The 15,431-nt window shown below is 38.5% G+C and overlaps 1 protein-coding gene across 3 annotated transcripts in view; it reads left to right on the top strand.

Moving 5' to 3' along the window:
• LOC126373625 (uncharacterized) overlaps nucleotides 1-15,431 on the top strand; it is a 148,259-nt gene that overhangs the window by 127,711 nt on the left and 5,117 nt on the right. For all 3 annotated transcript variants that reach the window (XM_050019824.1, XM_050019826.1, XM_050019825.1), the window contains one exon: nucleotides 14,982-15,146. In XM_050019824.1, coding sequence (XP_049875781.1) covers nucleotides 14,982-15,146 — 165 coding nt within the window. The remainder of the gene's footprint in view (nucleotides 1-14,981; nucleotides 15,147-15,431) is intronic.

Consider the following 15,431-nt stretch of genomic DNA (forward strand, 5'->3'; position numbering starts at 1 on the left):
AGGTACGTAGGTATAGGTAATTACAATTAATTACTTTGCCTGCAGCTGAACAATTAACAACAAAATTACTATTTATCATTTCGAAATACTTACCTAAGTATAGGTGAACTATTAGGTACCAAAATGTCTTCCAAATCACAGAACACTCCACATATAAATCCACTGATAAAAACATTTAAATAAATAAAAAAAATACAACGTAAGTAGTTTCGATTCAATAACCAAAGTGAAATTGGTATGATTCAGCCATGCTTAGCTATTAATCAAGAAGTCAGAAGCATAACACAAAACAGTCATCATTAAAAATTAGACAATAATGCAATAAACAAACTGATGTAAACTCCTGGGCGGGCGGGCCTTGCGGGTAGGTCATCGCGTACGCAGCGAGCCGGCCGGGCGGCGCGCGCGCATCGACGCCACCGCGCGACGTAACGACGTCACAGTCCTCGACGCGCCGCGCCCGTGGACGCACGCATTGCTCACGTCCTATTATTTCAAACGCCGGTAGTAAATAACAACAAGATTACCAGACCCGCGCGTGACTCGTGATGATGTCGTTCTAGTGCTGACCCCCGCTACTGACAACGGACTTACCCTATGATGCATGTAAGTTGTACTTGCTACTGTTCACCCTTCAAGGATGCTTTGTAGGCTTTTGTAATAGATGCGTTTTCTTATTGCTTGGCTAATTATATTTTCTATACTTAATAAAAGCATTATCATAATTTGTGTTTCACAAATAATCTATTAATGATTTATTAATTTCAATTGGTAGTTTAATAATATATTTCTGATTACATAATTAGTTATTAAATCCTCTTAATGCATGATACCTGATTATAGTTTCGAAGGACAACCCGTGATTATGCTTTTGTCGTTTAATAATAGGAAATATTAATTATTTTTTAAAATGAGATAACTTTGGGCCTTGCTATTGTCAAATGTAACGAGTAGTTGACAAGGCCGGTCAGCTAAATCGATTTTCATTATCATTTGGATACAGTGTGAGTGAACAATGTTGGGGCAATTTTCTAGACATCCTGCTGTTGTAATGCGAGGCTTGCCTCAGCCTAGTTAGACCCAGTAATTAGCCAGCAGCCAGCAACTCACAACTCCAGTACATGGAATTTCTTTGTGTTTTGACATGATTTACGAGTTACAAACGATCCATTAAACTACTTTCGTGCCTAATGACTGCATATTTGTAAGTAATTTGTTGTAATAAATGTAGAACGATTTTCTGTAAGGAGGACACAGTTTAATCTTTTTGAAATTAGCACTAATGTAGCGTTAGTCATGTGGCAGAGGCTCTTTGAATATCATAATGTAATGTAATGTATTTTACAATTGTAATGTTCAAACAGCCCCCCTGACCTCCACTATGAGTGCACTAGTTTTTTTACTACGTATCACTAATTACACCCTTAGATGACAACTGGGGCTACTTATAATATTAGCGATATTAACTGTAAGTATAGTGAAAAGGTTCCATTAGCCAGTTTAAATAAATGCCCAATTTTCCATATTTTAAAATTAAATATTAGTATTACGAGTACGATTACGTAAACCGATCCCACATCTCTAGGTGGTATAAGTACCTACATAAACCATTAAAACATACATAAGTTTAGCACACGCCTCGTCAACGCATGTAATGATCGAGATAGTTCACCTGACATTCCAGGAACACTGAAACAGCGTACGTGTAAAGGGAAACATAAAAACATAGAGTGTCGTGTTGGATAATCTATAACAAGGCATGTGACACCGTGTTGACAATATATAAAAGTCCAATGTGCCACAGTCATCATCATACGACACCGCACGTAGCCAACTCATTACACGTCTACCAACAATCCTCCGTATTTGTATATGTTATAGTTCAGTTTCACGTTACAACGCTGTTTATATGCTAATGAACTCATCAACACGACGCTTTGACCTGGCAATGTAAAACTTAAAGTAAATGATATTTAAAGCGCTTCATATGGCAAAGAATCATATTACGACCACACAAATTATTCGACGTTGATGAAAGTTTTAACAATAGACAAACAGATGTTTCGAAAAAGCTTTCAAAACTATTATTTAACCATAAAGCTTCTACTTTATAGTTATATTACTAAACTTACAAATTCATTCATATTTCGCTTTTCAGCATACTACAAACGCCGTTAAAAAACGAATATCCATTCAAAATTTTCGGGAGACAAAACATCCTTCTATACCTGAGAATCATAAAAAGTTGCCGGATAATTACTTTAATGAATAGCCGGGGCTTCGTCTGGAGAAATGGGTGTTGTTGTGGAGCGTGCTTTATACAACAGTTTATTTGAGCTCCACCGCTCGTTATGTAAGGGGATCTAGCGTGTGAGCCTCAGACGCCATGGATCGACCTTTCGTAATAATCAACAATTATCCACACTAAACTAGATCTACTCATAACCCAAAACTCAGTTCACGGGTCGGCGCTCTTTGAACGAGTTTCATAGCTAATGTAATCGATAATTTAATTACGTGATCTAACATTTAACAGTATAGATCGTGGCCTGTTTGGTTTGATTAATTGCACAGCCAGCTAAGTTATTACTTCACAAAAAGAAAGCTTCAAATACCTACATAATAGTGTTCGCAGACGATACGCCACGCAAAAGTGTGTCAAGTGCGAGAAAATTTTAATACAACATTGGGCTAGCCCCATAAACCGTGTACTTACTTAATGTTTATGAATTATACGACATTGTACTCGTACTCGACTTTCTACCATTCAATGAAAATGAACTTACAGTTGACCTTAATACGGGCTAATTGAGATTCAGATAGCATCAAGTACAAAGGGTTAGTGCAGTTTGCGGAGTGGAGCGGTCTCAGTCTCGGCCGCGGGACCCCGCCCAACTAATATCATCGGATGTAAACAAGCCCTTCATGAATTATTCATTGTTATTGTGCCTTATTAAACGGGCCCTTAATTCCGAATCGAAAGCGTATCTAATCGTAGTTAAGGAAACTAAACAAGGCAATATTCTATGGTTATTTATAATCGGCCTCGGGCTGTGGGTGAACATTAAAGTGATCCTGGAATTGCTTTTTATGTATCCTCAAATTATTTCTAATGTTTAGAGCAGTAAATTCGAAATCATTATGTTTATTTGACTCTACTGATGACAACTTTTATACCCCATTACATAATTTTCGAGATTCATTAGGAGGCTCCCAAATTGAAAGTATATTTTTGAATGCGTTCCGTATTCCAATAAAAATAAAGAAGCCTGTATAAACGTGTTGGTTTGAATGGCAGTGACATCTAAAAAAATGGGATTTTCTTGACAGATGTTATGGCCGGCGAAACGAATTATCGTGTCAGAACACGACTGAATTTATTTTAATTGCTTTTTAGGCTATTTTTGAAGTTTTTAAGATGCGATCGATCATTAAAGGATGAACAAAAACGTTCTTATTCGCAGTTGGTATATCGCACGTGCCTCACTATAGTTAATTGCAAAGAGACTTTAATTAAATTCGACATCACATGTGCCATTTGCTAGAAAACAGGTTCACATCTTCCCGCGTACATCTGTCTGTACCACTACCATTTTTAGCATCCACCAAACAGGTTTACTTCAAACGCGCAATAAAAAAAAAGCTAAAAGATTATATTTCTATAGAAAACCCATTATAGCCCATTCAAGCACAATTAAAGAAGTCATTACTTACCTGACGAATTAACTTAAAAAAACCTTAAGCCATTTTTTCTGTAAGTACGTTTTTATCTGTGCGTGATCTTTGATCCCGCCCACACGCGATAAAATGCGAATTGATATACTGCTTTGAAATGCAAACACCGTAAGGAATTACAATAAAAATAACCTATAGCACTGTATGAATAATAACCATAGGAACATGGGACCATATACAAGGGAGTTGCGTCATGCATGGTAATAAGAAGACATTACAAAATTACCCACCATTGTTCTGCGTTCGCGGAACGTGTGTTGGTGCGCTCGCGTCGATCGACGCTCTAATAGGACTCGCATCATTGTGCATCTCGCGGTTCCCACCGCACGCGCGGCAAAATCTAACATCGTCACGTAGAAAGCAAAGCACAGGCGAAGTTCCATGAAACCAATCAACAGACGCAACCGGCTCAATTAAACTATTGCGAAGAAATCACTAGTCACGTAATGTCGTATATTTGTGACATCGAAACCTACAATATACTGCACTGTTAGTTACGTGATGTTAGAATGGAGATGTTATACATTAATGGGACTAAAACCGCCGGTCGGTTGCTTCTGTGCTGGGCTGGGAGCGAATAAATATATAGAACACGTTCAGCGTCGTGCTTGTCGTAAAATCCGACAGAGAGATTGTGTCCTTTCTAACATGATGGCCACAGGCTGATCCCTTGTCACAATAAGGTTCACTATATCCCACCTTACGTCGTCGCATCAAGGCTGCAACTAGAGGCTGTGCGCACCCCATTAGGAATTACGGGCATGAGTTTATGTATGTGTTCAAAAACGGTCTTTTATGCAGTAAACTGTCATTCCCCGTCGGGTATATTGTTTCATGCGACAATCTGCACGGCACATGTCACAAGATCCATTGTACCAGCACGTGTTGCGCATAAGTTTACTGACCTCCACAACGTCATATCAGACGTCCTGGGGTGACCCAACCCTCCGCAAAACCTATTGAAAAATCTTTTGATGGTCTCGTAACGAGCCGGGACAAAAGAACTCGTCAACAAAGTTCTTTACTGTGACGGAAACAAATGAACTTCTACAGCTTTCAAAATTAAACGTAATGGCTGTTGTTTCCGCGATGTCTTGGTTGGACGTGACCACCTGAAAGGCTGGTCGGCGGTGGCCGCTCACCGCCCTGCCGGCCGCGCAGTCTCTACGTGACCATGAATAAGATTCGCCGGCCCAGTCATCCTTTATAACACTTCAAGGAACTCCAAAACGAAAAATCACACTTAGACGTCTTAAGATAAATCGAAATACCAACCTCCCAAAATCGTATTGTATACGCGTAAAAAATGATGCCCATAAAACATCCCTTTGTCAGATGAACTCTGACTCCCGTCTGCATAAAATATATCTTATCTTCGGGACGAGTGATTTTTTGTTTTATAAAAATGTGTCGAACAAAATACTTTAACAAAAACGTTGAGTAACAAAAACTCTAACACGTAATCACGTTGCTTTGTCCTGTGGGGCTAATTTGGAGGGTCCCTGTTTCCCGGCGGCGCGTACGCAGCGCTAGACTTAAATCATATTCCGGGAAGCGCATTGTCGCCGGCGCCGGTCCGCTGCCCACGCCCCGGGGATGCCCACAGTCCAGCCAAGGATACAATACTTTTGAAACATTACACAGTAGGTACAACCATAGCTGCAATTAAACCATAAATTCCGTAATTGAAATAATTACAGACATTTTTAGACCCAAGGCAAACCGTTGTCCTTTATTAAATAACGAACTAAAAGCCGCATCTAATTTGCACGTACCATTATACAGATACCACGGGCGATCAGTCAATTAAAATTACAAGAGTGTTCAATGAAGATGTATAGAGCCGGCATTGTTTCGAAATATGAGAACTTTATTCACCACACACGTAATCGTGAGGCGTCTATTTATCATGCTGCAAACTAATCCAAATGTAGTTTTGGCTTTTGACGATAACTTTTTTACGTAACAACCTACCGATGAAAAGTGGGACAAAGGTCGCTAACTTAATATTTAAACATTAATGTGCGATATAGATTTTGTTTCCTATTTAGGTTGTACAAACTTTCTATTTGTTTTTTTTATTCGTTTAATGAAACCTTCATATTTAATCATTCCTATTTTGAACCGAGAGTAAAATAACAAGGTTATCATCTCGGGCATATCGAAGGAGTGGAATATGTATGAAGTCTCCACTAGTAAATAGTACATTTACCAAAATAATAACGCGAATGAATTAGCTGGCTAAGATCACTCGTCAAGTGACTCGTCACTTAATCCATGCCGTAAAACATAATTTTCAATAACTTTTTCTGACAATAGAAAGCTACTTGAATTACCGACGATATCCAGAAGGTATGTAAGCTAAACTCCTTTAAGAGTATTACGAGAAGCAATCGATCTTCACGATGGTAATGGAAAGAAAAAAAGTGCAATTAGCATGAAGAATTCATTATTCATTACGATCCCCGTAAATGAGCTGTCAGCGTCTTTCTGTGTTACACGATTACTTGTAATGACGTAAAACTTGACGCTTGTCGAACAGCAAATATATACGAGACTTGTAAAAATAACTTATTTTAGTTTCCAGAGACGAAATATAGTTATACTAAAATATTGCATGCGTGCATTGTTTCTTGTGTGTGAGTGTGTGAATTGTATGAGTGTAAGCATGACAATTATGTTTTGATCATTATAGAATATGGGAAGATAACCTGTTACTAAACATGTCCATTCATTCTTAAAAATCAAATTGTATACCACGTTGGTATTTTGACGCCTTAGTTATGTCTACCTCACATATATTTAAGCTCGAGTTTACTATACCTGCTGTAATATGTTATCTTATTTTAAAATAAAAGTTGAAGAGATAAGTGCCGGGATTCATCGGGATTCAATCCCATGCATCACGGGGCTGACGCAAATCCGATAAAAAATTTAACGGTATTCGGATTTTAATAATTCCTCAAAAAGCTATCGCATTCCGATATAATTTATACCCGCCTAATGCGATTATTGCGTAACGACCATTTTTCTACTTTTGTGCTTATAAAAAATAATATTAAAGAAGTAAGCATACGTTATTAGGTATTAGGTAAGACATGTAGTAAAATACCAAATAGGTTGGAGACGTTTATGGGTGTCGCCTTATGAGATTTGGTATAAGTTTTTTTTTGATGCGTTAATCAGTGCTTCTTTGTGATGATAGGGTATCGTGGGTGGACGTGGAGTTGACGACAACGTTCTAAATGTCACTCGAGTCCAATCAGGCGGTTACGGCAACCAGTGTAGGAAATGTCAGCGGTTCGTCACCGGTGACCCGCGGGGACGGCGCGGCAGCGGGACCCCGCAGCCCTACTCAATTAAGCAGCCTATACACTAGCTGCAACGCAGGTCACACACCGCCCGCGTTACGAACCCGCCCGAGGCCAAGTACTTTCTCCCTTGGACTTATTTAAAAAAGTCTCCAAGCGTGATTGACGCACGATCTATTGTTACCTTAAATCGTTACGTAACCGATTTGATGTGCCGTCACTCAAACGAATATTTTCAAAAGAGATGGTTTTGTTAATGTGTAATGATGCGTATTCTCTGTGCTTGCCATTTAATTGTGAAGCAATATATGTGTCCGTTTAACCTATGTACCAATGATTAGATTACCAAAGATACGGGTCGATTACACGCTGCAATGATAGCATCGACTTAGGTGTTATTGTTTCTCATAGTACTTCGAATAACAATACTTAATAGATTATAATAGCATCAATTACAATCTTTAAGAGTCTTGAGTAGTTGAAAGTAAACAGAGATTTTTATAAATATTCATGTTAGAAAATCTTTATTAAAAGAACATCATTGTTGATGTTAATTAGTCAGTTATATGCTGTTACACCGGCGGCGGCGCGCTATTCTATTCACAGTTTAAATGAGTCTAAAATTTACACAAGAACAAAACACAGTCGAGAACATTTCTTTTGTTCCGATGCTATGATTACTCGCGCAGGTTTAAAGATGTTGAAACTTTATAGCGCACCATTATCTCGAGCACTTCTCATCTCGTCCCGGATGATTTAAATATTGTGTTACGTCCCGCGCGCCGTTGAAAGCCTTTCAAGCCGCGTCCCGATATTGAATCGGACAATGCGCGAAATTTAACAGTCAATTGTGAGTGTTCTTTTATTTTGTAATTACCTTGCCTGGTAGTTTATTTGAGAGATTGTTCGTCCTTATTTTAAGATGAGTGGTGCGGGGCGCGGGGGGCGGGGAGGTCGACGACCTCACTCCTGCGAGATTCGGCCCGCTGCGCTGCCTCCGATGCATCACCGCGCTCCTACATCATTCCCAATTGAAAATTCCACGCTTGATGTCTTCTTCGGTTACCGCTGCTTTCTTTATGATTTACGACTCGGACGCAATTACCGCACTGTTTTTGTGTACGTTTAATCTTTGCTCTTACTTAGTGGCATCGAATTAATATTGTTTATGGCTCATCATAAAATCATCACACGACTCGTTCAAAGTACTTTGAGATGGCTATCGACTTTCGCCGCTCGTTTTCCTCGTATTCGAATGTTGTAGCTTTCTTTCCGATTACTAATTATTTATTTTTAATTTATGTGAAAAGCGAATCATTGGATTTCTTTAATTGATATTTTACGAGCTTGATCTTGAACTGCGAATCGTTCGCCATATAAAAGACATCAACGCGCTCCCGGTACTTATATAATATTTTATTTATTTACTTTTCATGTTTTTATGTTATTTATATTTAAGATGCGTTGATAAGATAATTAAAAGATTTTCTTAATTTACAATAATTATACAATAGTACAAAAGGCTTTTTCAAAGTCACAGTCAGGCACAGGCAGTCGACAAGGTCCCTTTCCTTAGATATGATTACAAAATTATTCAGTTTAAACTTCATAAATAATCACTAGTATTGACAAACGGAAATGAACGAGAACTCAATTATTCTGCGTACCGAGTACTAAGTACCAAGTACCGACCAACTTGTCGACGGCGTATTAATAACTAGTATCTAATCGCAAATAACCCTTGCTGATTTGTAATCGGAAATTGTGAAGGCTCACTTCATTGGCTGCTACTTAGTGCCAGGCAGGTTGGGGAACCTTTCACTTTCTTATGTCAAACATGTTTAGTGAACGCGCCCTTCGGGTAACTCGGAGGTTGACGTTTTCTAAGTTTCTAGAAGGTTATTTTTAGGTTGCTCTGGTTGATCGACCTTATGATCGTGAACACAACTGTCTGTTTTTCCTACTCGTTATGATGAGCTCTACGTCCTGTGAACTTTTCTATTAGTTTATTATGATTATGTTCTCTTGAAGAGAAACTCTTCTTAGCAGCCACACATATCTACATCATACATAAACTGACACCTATATTACTTGGGTAAGCAGAAACTGCCAGTATTGCGAAATGTTTTAATGAATTTCGTAAACCAAATAAACATTGTTGAAGAATTCATCTTTCACTTTTAAATAAATTATAATTACAATTACTTACCTGGCATGTTTATTCAATAAAATTACACAACAATTAAGTTCAATTATAACTTAATTCATACCAACAATAAAATGTTCGATTGTCAGGAAGTAATTTCCTAGTATATAGAAGAAGTATACTTAGAAGTCCTATTATTTTGTTAAATACAATCAACGAATGGGATTGACAAACACATACAATTATCTTTCATTCGATTACACTGTCGTTTTTCGTAATAATTTACAACTTGACTAAGGCCCCAGGAAAGAAACATAAAACTTAAAATGCTCTAAGTAATCTAAGTATGCTATACTAAGTCGACTAATAGTCTCCAATCCGGTCTAATATGATGGACTAATTGCAGGCGATGGACTGGTAATCATCACCATACATTTCATCATATCTACGTCTATATTGTGATGTTCTTGACGACACTAACACTAAGGGCGACCACACATTATCCAGACGATTCATAGTTCTCCCTACATCAAAAATTACGAATGAATAACATTCTAATAAGGCATGCATGTTATTAGGATGTTATTTCAATCACCGCGGTGCAATATTATCCAAAACTGTTGACCTGAATTGCTGTAGGAAGGAAGTTGAATGTTGACATTGAGTGTCATAGCGTAACATATTGCATGACTGTGTAAATTATACCAGGTTACAGTTACGTAAGGCAGCGTCGTAATTAATCAGCCATCACTTATTGATGAGTCCAGCGATAAAACTATTTAGGGTTTCTGGGTCACTGGTGTTCATTAGGTTGTTATTTATTATGTTTAGTTGATCCCTCTATAATGAGGGACGCCTATAGGCCCTAGTTTTCGAAATTCGAGCATTCATGCATCCGAACATGTCCTAAAAATTATGACAGCAAATTAGTTTTCTTTTTTCAAAATTGCAGAATATCAAATTTTGTTCCAATCTTTAGCAAATCTTATATTTAGGTATTAAGTTTAATTATGTCATTATTGCATTTTCTTATCGTTGCGTATAATCTTAATCCGTCCGAGATACGCAGCGACCTTTAACGAACTCAAAAAGCATTAAGTACAAGTGAGTCGTTCTTGGCCAAATTCCGAATTGTATTTGACGTATTAAGTGCATAATTGGATACACGTAAAGTTATTATTGCGATAACAAAGAAATGCAGACGTAATTAAGGGTCGAGTTCATTTGTCTCCCGACTTTCCTGGCGCCGTTTTCAATTCAAATTATTACTTGACATTGGTTAAGGGTTTACTGTTACAGGTCATTAACGGTATATAATATACAAGAATGCAGTAGGTACAAGTTCGCAGCGTGCAATCAGACCATGAGTCACCGACACGGAAACGTAAGAAGCGGTAGGTCAGTGAAAATAACGCTGGTCATCTACTTTTGTGATGGTCTGTTCTGGTGGTCTGATGTTGAAGGTACCATGTCGTAGCCAGTCTTACGACCTTCTTCTTCTCTCGTGTGGGTTAGCAACCTGGTGTCAGGGTTACTATTGAGTCATGTAATGACTACTTACTGACATCAGTAAGTAGTAACCGGGACCAACGGCCTAACGTGCCTTCAGAAGCGCGGATCATTTTACTTTCGGACAATCTGGTGATCGGCCTGTAATGTCGTAGCCAAACTACTAGGGATCACAAAGTAATTTTTGAGATATTTCCCCACCAGGAATCGAACCCGGAACCTTCGGATTGTGAGCCTAACGCTCAACCACTGGATCTACTACGGCTTAGAGTACGAAATGGAGAAGTTTCTTTTGATTCCTTTCTCAATTAAGACAGACACTGCGTGTCTAAGAGCTAGTTACTTTCCAACAAAGTTATTTAGATAATGAAGTCCCATATAACAAAAATGTCGTACGCATCTTTTAATGTAACTATTTACTTCAGCTAGAGTCACGAAAAGAACCCAGTTACCTACTCAATACATCTTCAAATGAAATATGAAGTGTTGCGAAAAAATTGACTACAAAATTGAGAGTAGAATTGACAACTGAACTAAATTAAGAAAACGTATTCATTTTATTGAAAAAAAATAAAATCGTAAGACTGTATTCCAATGTCCGTCTCGAGTACGAATTATAGCGTGAAAGACATCTAGTAGCAAAAAATATGCAGTTATACGAAGTGCGAAGAGAATTCTTCAGTTCAGGTGGTCAGTTACATTGTAATGAAATGGCTAGACCATTAGAATTAATAATACGAGTGACTTGGGGGCAACGTACTTTGTGGTACTAGACTGTAAGTACTACAAATATATGGAACAAAACTGTTAAAGTTAATAAGAAGAAATGCCTATAGAAATTCTTTGTCCAAAGAAAGTTGTTTATGTTTTGATACAGAAATTGGACCGGAGACCGGAACTGTATGATAGCGACACGTTATAAAGGTCGCGGCGTTCAGGCGCAAGCGCGGCGAGGCGGTGACACTCCGACTATTGTTGTAACGCTATACACCACGACGCCACGAACTGCCGACTCACCCCGGTGAAAACGACCGCTGATCGCTGATAAAACATTTCACTTTTGTATAAATACCGGTAAATGTGCGAAAGGTCAAGAGGTAAAGTTTGTTTCTACAGCGGAATTCGCGATTAGAAATGATACTTGCCATTTTAATACGCTGACCGACACAAAAACGCGGCGCCGGACAACTTGTCAAACAATAACGAGTACCTGTCTTGTGTCTTGTGAAAAACTACATTCCAAAGAGTTCATATAAAATTAGCAATAGCATTTTGTGCGTTGTTTCTCAAACAATGTGTTCGCCTGCTGCTTACAACAAAACGGTTATAAAACAAATGAAAGCAATGCAAAATGACCTGAATCTGTACTTGTGAATTTGTTAGTTTGGTAACACAATGAGAACAAGTGGCAACGAGAACAATGTGGTGTTCTGGGGAACAGAGCGCGCCTTCAAAGTGTTAATTCCGGTTAATTTGTCAATATTAACGCTGCATTAGTAGATTACTTACCAAATCGTGAAGTTCTACTTTAATTCCGTGCTTGCGCTTGCATACAATAGTTATCTAATACGGTGTCATCACTTCTGTATCATTATGTTCATAATATTATGAGGAAATAACGCTTGCAGCTTATCTTTAAACTGAAAAACATGAGCGACCATCGCAACTACCTACACTCTGTAAACGTAGGCACATTTTTGCCCATCCCAAAAGCGACAACCACACGCATGTCGTCATAAGTACTTTAACTTGAAACACATAAACAGTGAGTTAACGACCGGAGGCGTGGCTGAAGAAACGACGATAGACTTGGAGATAAACGCGTAAAAAGCAGCGCAAGGCTCCATCGACGCACGCGCGGGTTATCTCGCGTTTGGGACAGTTCACTCCTTATCTAACTTACGTCCCCACTTACTCCAAAGTAAACATTTGACTTAGAAAGTGCAGTTCCGTGTAACACGTCGACAGATAACGTTTACGTGCCTATTTGTTGCTCCGAATTCTCAGTACTTGGCACTCTGTACTCGCCCAGAAATAGTGGAGCAGACAGGTGTCGATTGAGGGGCAAACAATAAAAAAACGATTTCCAAACGCCGTCCGAATTCCATAACAAAAAGATTTTACTAATCCGCTTTTAAAAGCTGTCCATTTTTTACTATGAATAGACAAATATTTTTCTTTTATTTACTAAGCTTTGATCCTTGGAAGTTGTTTGAAATATTTTTAGAAAAGGAGTAAACAACCTATTAATGGATCTCAGTGGTCAATACGTATTGATTTCTACAAGTAATCATTTAAATCGTTTAAATCTTTTGTAAATACATTATTTGTTCGATTCTTGCCTCTTTGTCTACACGAAAATAACCTATAGATAGGTACTTAATATTAGACTAAACACTTAATAGGAAACGAAGGTATTATCTTACAGCAGTCAACTTATCACCGTTGACAATTGAAATACAAACACCGTTCTCGTGCTTTGTGTTATATCAAAGTCAAAATTGTTGTGCAGCGTGTGACTCGACACCTCTCACCGCCCCGGCGATTAGAGCCGTCAAAACGATTAGAAAAACACTCACATTAATATCACACATTAGGTACTGTTATCATGTTTTAAATAACGTACTTGTTGTATCTGCGTCGGTGTAATCACTACGCAAGTTTGATGGTGTAACGGTCGCAGTGTCAAGCTGTCCGTTCGAATGAGAATCATTGCGCGTCCGCTTTTGGTTGCGCACACTTTACTATAATACCTATTACTTACAGCACAATAACTTCCCTGTCGCGTTGTGTCGATACTTTCGCATCCTTGATAGCGCCACAGTTACACGAGCCTCCTTATTTTTGCGGACGATCAACCGTTAATCCAATTTATACATTACTGCCAATCAAGGCGAATTATAAAGCTTTCAATAACCTTTAAAACGTAAACCGTGTTGAGTTTAATTATCCAGGTCGATTCACAATTTTATCTTTAATGCAGCCACAACAATAAAAGACAGGATATTAATAGGATGATAAGCAAAGGTATGAGTTCTCAGAACATAATGGAGTCGGGCACGTAACCGTCAAGTCTAATGCTGGTCGTGATTCAGACGCATAATTTTACGATTCACTGAACACGGCTCCATTCAAAACGAAATTATTTGAATGCTTTAAAAAGTTTTAAGCTTTTCATCTTTTTAAAGAGAGAATCCTAATTAAATTTATGTGCGTTTTTTGATTAAAAGCGTCATTTATCTCGCAGTTGTGCAGATAATTTAGTGTCGTTCGAATGCGTTCTGCATTCGTTTGCAGCGCTCGTGCGTACGTGACTTCGTTAAATCGTTTGCGTTGCAGGTTGTCTAAGGGCGTTAACAGAGGAAGAGAAGTTTAAAAATGCAGATAGAATACAATGCGTGTGTATTCTCACGGTCGTTTGTCCTTATATCAATAGGTAGCATTGTGGTGGTCACGCTTGGGAGAGTCGTCGTGTAGTCCAAGGAAGTCACCCTCGGGAGGACGCATTATTACGATGCGATGAGAATGTTGATTACCACGATACGTTTCAATAGGCAACTTTAATAGACTATAATATCTGGTTAAATAGATATCAAAGATACAAAACAACTTTCGACGTAGAATAATTTGTTTATGAATAATTTTATACTGTTTATACTTCTTCTTTATTACTACCGCACGGAAATGTGTTCAGGAGGAAAAGGCGACACAAATTCTGATGTATTCCAAATTTATAATACTTAAACTATTTGCTACAGTTTTGTATCTCACGTTTCCCTATTTGGAAGTTTCAAATAGGTGCCATTAAATCGCCCTATTTTTAATTCACAACCATTAATTATTTTTAGGCTATGTAAAATAATTAGTTTTGTTCTTGAAATGATTACTAGCAATCTTTAAAATTTTATTTCGGGCCATAGTTTCTTTACGGAGCCAATGTAATGTTCCTTCGTCATATGTGAATGTAATAAATAAAGGCCAGCCAATTCAAGTTCTTCTACATCGTACGGATTATCAGAATTTTTAGTTACATAACGATTTCTAATTATTATTTTAGAATAGAGAAGGCCGGTTTTTGTTTTGTTCATTTGAAACATTTGGTTGTCATCCAACGACACTTTGCGCCGAGTAAACACTTCTTATGACGTCTCTTCAGAATTTCAATAAGTCTGTTTTGAGCCAAACACTTTTTAGACATTTTACAGTTTATTTTTTTTTAGGCTAAAGGGTGTACTGTATTTCAGTCAGCTTTTGCTAACGTAACACCTCCGTTTTTGTAGATCGAGCGGCTGGCGCAGTACGAGCGGCTAGTGGGCGGTGGGTGCGCGCGGCGGCGGGCCGCCCGTCTGTCCGACCTGGAGCGCGTGCAGGACCTGTTCCCGCACGACTACCTCGCGCTGCACGACGCCGACGCCCCCGCCGCGCTCGCCTCGCACCATGCACAGGTTTGTACGGGATACTGTTGATGAAAGTCGATGAAGCAATGACGTGTTTGAGGATCAAAGAAACTCCATTTTGTCTGCACATCCCGATGGGAAATATGCCATTTCGTGACCCCGCCCAAAAGTCAGCATTACCTGTTAGAGTAAAATCATAGTACTTGTTGCAGCCAAAATTTGGATTATTCCTTCTTCATATAGTCTGTTTATTCGTCAGGAGTAACAACCAAGAACGCTTCACACAAAAAAAATGATTTATCAAAACTTTTTCCACTAAAGCCAACATACTAA

The sequence above is a fragment of the Pectinophora gossypiella genome, chromosome 16, assembly GCF_024362695.1.
Source record: "Pectinophora gossypiella chromosome 16, ilPecGoss1.1, whole genome shotgun sequence".
In the NCBI taxonomy this organism is placed as follows: Eukaryota; Metazoa; Arthropoda; class Insecta; order Lepidoptera; family Gelechiidae; genus Pectinophora; species Pectinophora gossypiella.